This window comes from Cebus imitator, unplaced genomic scaffold, assembly GCF_001604975.1.
Source record: "Cebus imitator isolate Cc_AM_T3 unplaced genomic scaffold, Cebus_imitator-1.0 Scaffold149, whole genome shotgun sequence".
NCBI classification, from domain to species: domain Eukaryota; kingdom Metazoa; phylum Chordata; class Mammalia; order Primates; family Cebidae; genus Cebus; species Cebus imitator.
In genome coordinates, this window is record NW_016107464.1 from 4,858,924 (window position 1) to 4,870,136 (window position 11,213).

At 53.1% G+C, this 11,213-nt stretch overlaps 1 protein-coding gene and 1 long non-coding RNA gene across 7 annotated transcripts in view; one reads left to right on the top strand and one right to left on the bottom strand.

Annotated features, from left to right (window-relative positions):
• Positions 1–4,025, top strand: part of CCDC180 (coiled-coil domain containing 180) — a 64,203-nt gene extending 60,178 nt beyond the window's left edge. For 5 of the 6 annotated variants that reach the window (XM_037743720.1, XM_037743718.1, XM_037743717.1 and 2 more), the window contains 3 exons: positions 1,593–1,698; positions 2,510–2,645; positions 3,853–4,025. In XM_037743720.1, the coding sequence (XP_037599648.1) occupies positions 1,593–1,698; positions 2,510–2,645; positions 3,853–3,984 (374 nt within the window). In that variant the 3' untranslated portion in view covers positions 3,985–4,025. Of the gene's footprint in view, positions 1–1,592; positions 1,699–2,509; positions 2,646–3,212; positions 3,413–3,852 lie in introns of all 6 variants that reach the window. The other variant, XR_005202536.1, reaches the window with a different exon arrangement.
• The window catches only part of LOC119473328, a 7,978-nt gene extending 339 nt beyond the window's left edge, over positions 1–7,639 (bottom strand). The window contains exons 1-2 of the long non-coding RNA XR_005202540.1: positions 6,810–7,639; positions 6,591–6,711 (exon numbers count right to left, since the gene is read on the bottom strand). This is a non-coding gene — a long non-coding RNA (uncharacterized LOC119473328). The remainder of the gene's footprint in view (positions 1–6,590; positions 6,712–6,809) is intronic.
• Positions 7,640–11,213: the final 3,574 nt, after the last annotated feature.

The following is an 11,213-nucleotide window of genomic DNA, read 5'->3' on the forward strand; positions in this document are numbered from 1 at the left end:
CAGTCTCAGAGCTACTGGCGGCTGTTTCCCGACCTATGCAGAGAGCTCCTTTTAGTAGCTGAGTGTTCAGCCAATGCGCAGAGGAAAGAGGGTAGAGAGACAGCCGGAGGGAGCAAAGGGGGAGAAAGAAAGATAGGGAGGGAAGAGAGCTAAGCGAAGAGAGACACACATATGTGAGAGACAGAGACAAAGAGACAGGTACCAAGCTGCAGATCACCTCTGCTGGGTGGGATGGAGAGAAATCTCTTTAAAACCTTTTTTTCATCATGAAGTGATATTTACATTTTTAATAACGTACATATTTTATAACTATAAAATTAAAATCATACATTAAATATCCATTTATCACTGATCTATACAGTAATTAAAATGCATCCTTTTTATTTTTAAAGGTTTTTATTACAAAAACAATAAATGTTTATTCCATTAAAACAAGGAATTCAATCTGAAACCAAGCAGCAAGTGAAGAACACATTCTTCCGCCCTGAATGCAGCGCTCTTTGCACTTGCTGTTCATCCTTCCAGACCTTTCCCTTTGGGCACAGGCCTGTGTGTCAGGGTGCCTGGGGAAGGTTGTAGGGCCTGGACGCTTTTGTGACCTGATTTCCCTGCAGGTGAACCTTGGCCGGGCTGGCCAGTCAACACTCCTCTTCTTCAGCATTTTCAGTTGCTGCACACCATAATTTAATAAGCATTGTAACTTACTAATTCGTCCCTTTGGATCATTTCTGGTTTCCTACTCCTGTCATTGTGCTGGAGACTCTGCATCCATGCATCTCTAGGGCAACAGACTCCTAGACGTGCAATGTCTGGGTCAAAGTGTATACACATTGTTGAAGTGCTGGCCACTTTTCTGTATCAGAGGCCTCTGTCAAGGGTGAGCCTCACTTGGGAAAGTGGGACCTTGCAGAGATGCTGGGGTTGAGACCCTAGGAAGAACAGGGAGGCGAACTGGCAGTAGAGCAGATCACAGTCCCTTGCAAGGAACCCCTGAGCCAGGAGGACTCCCTGCACCAGGCCCTAGGAGGCCTCTGCCTGCTCTGTAACTTGACTTCTGAGCCAGGCCACTGGGCCCTGCCATTCATGGCAGAAGAGCGTACAGGTTGCCTGCTGGCTCTCTGCACACAGAGCCCCCCCACCCCCTCACCCCCTGATTTAGAAAGAACATCAGAGCATCAAAGATTGGATTATTGAGCTAGATAGTCAAGGGACAACCTTGAACATGTTCGTTCCAGGGGAGATTCTTAGTTCAGAACCCATATGAGCTAGTCTAAGCCAGAGAAGGATATGAAGCATATCCCAGGACTCATGGAAACTGCTGGAAGCTCAGAGCATCAGGCTCAGATTTGGAGCTAGGAACAGCACCCACACCACTCCTCAGATTCCTTCAGCCATGACCTCCTGCCCCTGCCACCACCCTGAGCTGCATGGCCGCTGCATTCATATTCTCCATGGAGAGGGCTCTGCCTGCCATAACTCCAAGTGGGGAGGAGGGGCACCGTCCTCCCTCCTCTAAATGTAATGCTAGGGGAATTCCCTTGATCTCAGGCTGTCAGTGAGGCTGCAGTCAGTAGCCTTTCTCTTGCTTCTAGGAATGGAGCCCCCCAAACAGAAAATATCAATACTCATACGAAGGAAACTCGCTGGGCTCTCCCTGAAGGATGAGAGTGAGCAACCCCTGATTGAACGTGGAAGCAGGTAAGAGCCAAAAGCAGCAAGGACTACTGTAAACGGCTGTATCTGCTGGGGGTTGTACAGTGTAATGGTTAGGGGCTTGGGCTCTGAAGTGAGACAGACCTGGGAAAGGCATTGTATTTGTTCTGAGCCTTAGTTTCCTCAGCTATGAAATGGGCATGGCAGTCTACCTTGATATTATCCAGAGAAAGTTAAATGAGGTAGTACACAGAGTGCCGCAGCACATACAAACAGCTCAACAGCTATGAGTTCACATGAGAAGGACCCGCCAAAGGGTACCATGATGGAAGGAAGGCCTGGCTCAGGGGGAGACGCATTCTTGGGTCATTGCTGCTATCGTGAGCCACTCCAGCTGTCTGTCGTATGCAAAGAGAGTTGGCAGTGTACCTGTTCCCTCTGCCCCAGGAGTGTGACTCTGCAAGAAGAAGCAGAGCAACAATTTGCCCAGCTGTGTTCTCGGAAGTGGTCTTTAGAGCACAGTAGGAAAAGCAGACAAGGCACTGGTGACCACCGCCTGGCTGGCAGATCAATGAGTAAACTGAGGCCCAGACAGGGGAAGCAACTTGAGCTGTGGCACTTCCCTGTCCCCACCAGAACCCAAGACTGTGCACAGCGATTAGACTAGTGTGGGCTAATATGAAACAGAGCTTGAAGAAGTGCAGCATTAATGCTCTGTATGTTTTTTCTTTTCATTAAGATATTTAAAGCATGACAGTTTTTTCAAAGAAATGCTAAGCTTTTCCAACAGGGTTGGTAGGCAGATTGTGAATGGTGAAGACAAGCCTGTGAGATTTTCATACACATTTGTTTGTAGGAAGTGGCCGGGAATCAAACCCACCGAAGTCACCATCCAAAACAAGATTCTTCTCCGGCCAACATCATCGATATCCACCACCAAAACCACCCTGGGCCACCTGGCAGCCGTGGAAGCCCGAGATGCTGTGTATCTGGTGAGACGGGGTGGAGTGAGCGTGTCCCAGGGAGCACAGCTCAGGCCGGCTGCCTTGAGAAGGGGGAGTTTCCCATCACCCAGCACCCCAACATTTGGCTGGTTTAGCAAGCAACACGTCAGTGCACCCCAGAGCTGCAGGTCTCAACACTTAGTACAGCCGCTGTGCACAGGCATGGGGATGCAGCTGTGGGCCATCTCCCGTCCCGGTGCTAGTGTGGGTCTGAGGTGTGATCCCAATGCTGCGGGAGCCCAGCTGAGAGACACCCCACCCAGACTGGGGGTGAAGAAAGGCTTTCCAAAGGCACGGTAGGGTCAGAGCTAGGGAACGTTATCACCAGGCACAGAAGTGATGGTAGCAGTGGACTCAGGTAGGGACACAGCAGCAGGAGCAGTCACAGCTCCTGGGAACTTACTGGGAAGTACTTACTGGGAGCTTCTGCTCTTGACATGAGGCTTCTCACTGAATCCTCCTAACAACTCCACAAAGGAAGTAATATTATTTTCCTCCCTTCACTCATGAGGACACTGAGTCTTAAAGAAACTTGTCCCCTCTATGCCACTACAGAGTAGCAGAGCCAGAATTTGATCCCAGTGCCTGTCAGACCCACTGGGGACAGCCTGATGAGGAGGCTACACCCAGATGCCACCTGAGGGATCTCTTGGTTCTGGAGACCTGTGGACCTTTGGTCCTGATGCCCAGAGAGAAACCTTGTCCTGCCCAGAGACCAGCTGGCCCCCCTATTGGGAGAGCCTGAAATACCCAGGGTCAGCCTTCCCTAGCTTCCCCTCCAAGCCCAATGTAGAGGGAGCAGCTCTGCCTGCTGAGTTCAGTGAGGGTGGGAGGCCTGGAAGACCCAGCCTACCAAAAAACCAGGACCCCTGAGCTCCTGGGAGGCCACAGTGTGGGACAGAGCTTAGTAAGGAGTGCTGAGCCTAGAGTCAGATAGACACAGGTCCTAGTCCCTGCTCAGCCTCCTTCTAGCTGGATGACCCCAGGCCAGGCTCTGAGCCTCAGTTTCCCTGCCTTGTAAAATGGGGGAAACAACTAGGCCTACCTGGTTTCTACGTGAGAAATGACTTGTGGAACTCTTGCCAGTGCCTGGAATGGGTTAACAGCCACCTGCCAGCAAGTTACAGTATTGCCCTAGGGGAGAGGGTCCAGAAGCCTCTCCTCATGTGGATCCCTACTGCTACCTTCCTTCCAGAAATATTTAGCATCATTTGAGGAGGAGCTGAATAGGATCCACAATGACTGCATATCTCAGATGAAAGAGGCTCAGCGCTGGAAGGACAGCTGGAAGCAGTCCATGCACACCATCGAGGCCCTGTATGTGTGACTCCTCCACCCCACCACGAATAAATGCTTTCTTCTGCAGACTCCCTCGCTGTCCATCTACCTGCCTACCTACTTTTGGTCCATCCCTCCCTCCCTTCATCCATCTCCCCTGCTCTGTGCTGGGCATTGTAGCTTTACCAGTGAACAGGACACGGAACAGTCCCTGCCCACGTGGAGCCCACTTCCCATGAGAAAGGTAAGCATGAAGGGGGAGGTCCACGTGGTTAGCAGAGAGGGTAAGTAGCAGGAATTATCGGTCACTTAAAATAGGCACCAGAACTTCAAAGGACATCACCTCCAAACAGCAGGCTTGGCACTTCATCTTGAAAAATGAAATAATTAAAAGTCATGGGAAAAGGATATTTTAATTTAATAAGTATGGGTTATAATTGCAACTCTGCACTGGTTCCTAAACCCAAAAAAGAATCATCCAATGTTGATTGGTATTTGTGCCACAGTTTGAGCAAATTGCAGTATTTTGACAAAAAAAATCTTCCTGGCCCCTTTAATCCTGTGACACTCAGATCATTCTCTTGGAGTCCTCCAGCCTGCTGGCATCTTGCTTGTCAACTTTCTCTTCTTCAATTAAGTGGCCTGAGCGTACAGGTTTCATTTGTCAGTAGCTGTGTATGTCATCTAGACAGGCTTCCTCAGCCACAGACTTAGGAGGCCCCAGCCCATAAATCTCCAGCCCCTCACAGCTGTATGACCCTCTGAGCTTAGTTCCCTCACCTGGGGACACTCACCCTACCCTCCTGGTCTGCTCCACCCAGTGAGGCCCTGCTTGGTTAGCTTGGTGGCCTTGGTGCACTGAAACCAGGAGAGTGAGGAGCCCCCTTCCATCAAAGCAAAAGCAATTTCCTGTTCTTTTCTGCACTCCCACCGCTCCCCCCATGTGCTACCTTTCATTGCTTATTATTCCAAAAGGAATGATATGTACATTGTAGAAAGAAGAATTTATGAAACTAACAAAAGGATAACTTTAAACTCCTGAGCTGGGCGCAGTGGCTTATGCCTGTAATCCCAGCACTTTGGGAGGCCAAGGTGAGCAGATCATCTGAGCTCAGGGGTTCAAGACCAGCCGGAGCAACATGGTGAAACCCCATCTCTTCTAAAAATACAAAAATGAGCCAGGCATGGTGGCACACACCTGCCATCCCAGCTATTGGGGAGGCTGAGGCATGAAAATCACTTGAACCCAGGAGATGGAGGTTGCAGTGAACCAAGATCATGCAACTTCTCTCCGGCCTAGGCAACAGAATGAGACTCTATCTCAAACAAACAAATAAATCAATAATAAAATCCTGGAATCTAGAGACAGCCACTGTCCCTAGCATCTTTCCACATATGTGAGTTATTTTTACAAAATGGAATCATAACGTGCATTAGGCTGCATAAACTGCTTGGTAAATTTTAACTGGATAAACCCTATGCCATATCCTTAAGTATTCATTTACACCATCGGTTTTCACACTTTTCTGACTCTGACCCACTGTATAGAATAAACATGTTCTAAATGCAGGGTCCCTGCACACATATACACAACTTGGGACCAACAGGTCACAGCACTTCACCTTACTAGGAACGCTGCTTTCTAGTATTTTCTCCCTGCTTTTTAAATCCTAGCCCAGTCCATTTAACTCAGTTCATGAAGGGGTCTTGACTGCAGTGTGGGACACTGTCATTTAAACAGCTGCAGAGGGGCCTTAGCAGCCTGAGGGCACCTCGGCCCAGAAGCTAAGCAGAGTTGGACTTGACCAAACAGCTGCAGAGTGCTCCCACTGCCCGGGGAACCAGCTCACCTCTGTCGGACAAGGGCAACTCATGTCCCAGTCATGCGAGTGATCAGTTAGCATCAGCCTGTTTCACAGAGGAGGAAAGCAAGTCCCTGAGTGGTGAGGTGACCTGCCTCAGTCACAGGGCTATTCAGTGATGGAGCTGGGATCCCAGTGCCAGCTGTCCGACACTCCGAGCCCACAATTAGCCCAAAGCCACACTGAGTCCTGGGACAGTCTGCCCAGTGCATCAGATCACTCACTGGTACCTGAGCTTGACTGTGGCCTTTTCTCCTTGGCTCTGAGGCCATTGCTGGTTGACCCAGGCGGTGGTTCTGACTGGCAGGACTGGTTGTAGCCACAGGGCAGAGTGGCAGCTCTGGGAGTACCTGGAGCCACACCTCAATTCTCCCTCTCAGTGCCTGCCCAGCACCTGCAGTCTGGACGGCCCAGCTGTCACCACATACTAGGGGAGGATTCTGACCAGGAGTCACAGCTGCAGGCTTCCTGCTGCTGGCCACCAGGCAGAGTCCACCCCTGCTCTCACCCAAGTCCTGCCCCAGCCTGATCTCTCATCCTCACTGAGCTGCTCCTTGGCCTGGAACCAGGTTCCAAAGTCCTCAGCTGGAAATTATCGCAGCCACCTGGGGCAGCTGCAGCTCCCTAATTACTGTGCATTCCTGGTGGCAGAGGGAAGAACAGCAGGGTGACAGGGCCCGGTGGGGCATGCTGGTGGAGCCCTGGTGTGGGTAGGGTGTGGGGCCAAGGCCCAGTCTATAGCTCTTTCTTTAAAAGGGCTCCCACCTCCCCTCCAATCCCATCCAGTCCCTACCTGTTCTCAGAGATGGGTTCAAACAGTCCCGCCTCCAGGAAGTTGTCCTTGATTCCAGCGCCTCCCCTCACCCTCCAGTCGGATGGTTCCTCCTCTGCTCTGTATCGCCCTTCCTATGAGTCTAAGATGCAGAGGATGGGTCCAGGAAGTGTCTGGTAAGTGGAGAGTCTCCGACTTCCACACCCCCAGCCTCCCGCAGTGAATGCCACAGCTGCTTACCTAACTCTTTTCCTGGAAGTTGATCAGATTCTCCTGGAAGGCAGATAACCAAAACCCCTCAAAAAGGTCCCTGGCCCCTGACCGCGTCCGGACCACAGGCCTCTCACGTTGTAGTACCACCGGGTTCCACCAGGGGGCAGGGCGTGCACACAAAACGGGACTTGGACTTGGGTCAGACTAAGCTCCAGAAGAAGCGGTCACCGGAGCGGAGGCTCACGGACCTTCTGGCCCAGCCTTCTCAGATGACAGACAGGGAAACTGAGGCCTTGAGCTGGAAGGGATTGTTCACCTACTCCCGTGCTCCCTGACGTCACTCTCTTGCCACCGTGGACAGCGCCTGCGGAGCGTCTGACTCCTGAGCAGCCACAATCTCCAGCAGCTGGGCAGCGAGGCAGCTGGGCCGCTTCACCTCCTGGGGAACGGGGGCAGGTGGCTCCGTGGAGCCTCCGTTCCTTCATCAGTATAGTGGGCGCGACGCCCGGCTCACGGGGCAGTATGAGGACCGCTCGAGAGGAGGTGTGCCGAGAGCTCGGGGCTCGGTCAGGATCTCTCTCCTCCCAAGCTCAGGACCCTGGGCCCGCCCTGCCCCTCCCCAGGCTCGCTTACATCCGGATAATTCATCGAGTGCCAAGCATCATCAGGTCAGGTGGAACGGGTCAGGGAGGGGACGGGCCCTGTGCCCATGGGGTGGGGGTGTTGATGAGCACTGGCTCTCGGGTATCCCCCTTAGGTTGATCAGATCAAACTATCTCAGCCACCTGGGGCAGCCGCAGTTCCCTAATTACCTAAGCAAAGTTCTCACACTCAGCTCCCCGACCCACCCAGGCCTCCTACTTGGAGCCGCCAAGATTTGCCTTCCCCACAGCCCCTCCCTACACCACCCCTCTGCTTAGCAAACTTGCCACAGTCAGCTTTGGTAATCACAAAGGAGGGGCCAGCCCTGCTCCTCCCCCACTCCCTGCACCAGCCCAGTGCTCCCTGGCCCTTGCTCTGGCCACTTCTGTTGGAGGCGTTTCAGTCACTGCTGGAGGAGTAATGCCCCCTCTCTCTTGATGAGGCCTACAACCAGGAGGGAGGGAGGAGCCCTGTCCTCTGATTCCCTGGAGTCTCTCCCACCCCACCTGCATGTGGCTGCTGCCTCTCTGGGCTCTCTGGGGCTCCATCTCCAGGGTGGCCACCGTGAAGGTCCCCTCCTGCCAGGGTCAAGGGCAAGGTCAGTGAGGACATCCTCCTCACCCCTTTATTCTCCCAGCCCCCTGACCCTGGGGCCCTGGACATGCTCTAGTGTCTGCATCACGTGGCGATGATGCAGTTTTCCCCACATTTGAACTGGGTGATGGAGGTGCAGACAGTGGGTGACAGGGCTCCTTGGCCTTCTAGTTCTGTTGTACCAGAGGGAGCCCTGGCAGTGATGGGGCAGCCCTTTCTTGAACAGCTTCTGGAGACAGGGGTACCATCACCAGGCATGACCCACCTCAATTCAGAGTCCCAGTCCCCCACAGCCCAGGCAGGGGCCACTGGTCTGAGCTGAAGCTCAGGATGCTGAGGATGTGGCTTGAGCCTTGTGGGAGTCCCTGAGCTTTGGTGTCTGTTCACTGAGGGCACCAGCACGTGATGACCCAGGAACCAGTACTGGCAGGTGAGGGAGACTGGATTTTCACTTGGCCCTTCCTCACTAACTCCAAGCACCAGAAGGTGGCTCATGCCTGTCCCTCCCCAGATGACATCTGCCTCCTTCTTGATCAGCCTTCTAGTCTGTCTCCCTGTTCAGGTGCACATCTTTTTCCCCTTGCACCCACAGGGGCGGCTTTGTTTGGGTGTCTGTCTTAGAATCCACATTAGGTGCCTAATAAGTGCTGAGGTGGGTGAGGTTTCCTGAGCACATGGGTGGGCAACCCATGCGCCTGGCTGCTCCTCAGTGAGCGCCCTCCACCCACAAAGGGGCCTGGCCCTGCCTTGCCTTCCCTCTGTCCTCCCATTCTGCACAGCCACTGTGTGAGGCAGGTGCTGTTATGTCCCATCTCTGCCCTCCACATGTACACAGTGAAGGCCTAGAGGTTAAGAATCTCGTCTAGGCCACACGGTTGGTAATAGGTGGAGCTGGGATTGGCCCATATCATCTGACTGAGGTTCAAGGAAAGGTCCCAGAGAGAAGGCCGCCCCCACCCTGCCCCAAGAGAGCCCAGCACTCATCGCATCCATCAGAGTCAATTGCTCTGCCACCAGCATGGAGGGAACCCACCAAGAGGTTGGGCACTTCCTCACCAGGCCAGTTCTGTGTGGTCCCAGGCTAGGGGCAGGAGGGCTCTGGGACTGACTAACTTGGGCTGTCACTGCGGCAGGCTCCTTCCATGGAGCGCCCTCAAGGTACTCTTCTGGCCAAATGCCCAAGATGGAAGAGAAGGTGTTTGGGGGTAGCGGGGGGTGGGGGCAGCAGAGTCAGAGCCTGGCCTTTCCATCCACATTGCTCTCCTGGGGCACCCTTGTTTGGATGCGGGCCCCTGTGCCTGTCCTGCCTGGCCAGAGATGGCTCCACCCACTGTGGCTGTCCTGGCAGAGACAGACCTGGTCTTCAGGCAGGGCAGGCACAGAATCTGCATGGGCCGGTGACTCTTGCTCTGACAGACTACCCGATTGGGATGCTCAGGAATGAGGTCTGAGGTAGAAGTGTATGTGGGTTGCTCACTATAGCTCCTCTTCTGCGTCCCCTGGAGGTTGGGTCTGGAAGGGTGGATGTGGAAGGAGGTGGGCAGGGCTGGGATGGGATTGTGGTGGGGATGGCTCTGAGCCCCAGCCTCCCCTCTGCTTCCCAGGGGACTTGGATCCCATCCGTAACTCTCACTGACTGATTTCCTCCTGCAGAGGAAGCCCCCAGACCTCAGCCCTCTCAAGAGAACCCTAAGACATATGAGACTCAGGATTCTGCCAGCATTTCCAGCCACAGGCTCCCATATGCCTCCAACTGTTCTGGGGAAGCAGGAGCCCCTCCTTCTGGAGCTGAAGTCCACTGACAATTTTAGTTGATCCTGAGGTCCACCATCCCTGTGAGAACATGGCAGAATGCATGTGTATCCAGAGGAGGTGAGAAGGACATCACGGTGTCAACATACCGTGGACATGGCCTGCTGAAAAGTATCTGGACACAGTAGGTGCTTGATGTATATTTGTTGAAAGCATGAACCACAACCAGAATCTTCCCAGATATCTAAATTAGCATAGGCCCCTCCACCAGCCCCCAGGGATCTCTGTTTTGGATATCCCAAGTACAGAGACCAGCTATGTGGAAGCTCAAACGCTCTTCACAAATAGGAAAACAGATTTGCTTTCCATATGCTTTCCCAAACATAGGAACACCACGAGTGAGGCAGACAGCTACTTCATGTTCAAAAAATAAATAACCACAGTTCATCTGGCAGCCCCTCCCGCAGAGCCAGGCACCAGGTCCACACCTGCCATGGCTCATCCATTTAGTCCCTACAAGAACCCTGTGAGGTTCATCCTCTTACCACCTTTCTTCTCAGAGGAGCAAACAGGCTTAGAGAGGTGCAACAATATCTCCAAGACACACAGCTAGCTGGTGGCAGAGTCCCTACCGTGCCATGGAAGGGACGGGCTCCCACCTATTGAACACCTGGTCCAGGAACTGTGGGATGGAGGCAAACACTCAGTGGGTACACAGGAAGATGGTGCCGGGGGAGGTGTCTGCCCTGGAAGCCTGGTCCAGGGATGCCACCATATGCTCCTGAATGCCTACTTAGAGGGTTCGCATTGTGCAGATCTCGCCCAGGTACAGGGTTAACTCACTTTCATACTGAGTGGGACAAGGAGGGACACAGAGTCAGAGGCAGCAGCAAAAACCAGGAGAATCGTGGGCTAGAGCTCGGACCAGGAAGCCCCAACTCCTCAGGGATTTGTACATGAAGAGGGATATGAATGCCCACAGCAAGAGAGGTTAGCACTCCCCTATTAAGAGCCTGTTTGCTCTAGTGAGTCCTCAAAAAGCATCCCCATTGTTGAGATCAGAAAACACAGGCTTAGGGATGTCAAATGGCTGTTCAAGGTCACACAGGGCAGAACTAAGAGCTGCCCAAAGCTAGGGCTGCATCACCTTCCCCCTAAGCTACCTGAAGCTTGGTCTGCTTCTGACATGGAGGGAGAGGATCTGGGGGAGCCTCATTCCCCACCTCACCACCCCCACCAAGTTGAGAGACAGTTTACAGTGTGGACCCGCTGCTATGGTGTGCATGTTTGTCTTCTCTAAAACTCATGTTGAAAAGTAGTTGCCATTGTGCCCATATTGGGAGATGGGACCTTTAAGGGGTGTGAAGGTCATGAGGGCTCTGCCATCGTGGGTGGATTAATGTCAGTATCGTGGAGGTAGGTCTGCCCCCTCTTGCTCTGTCT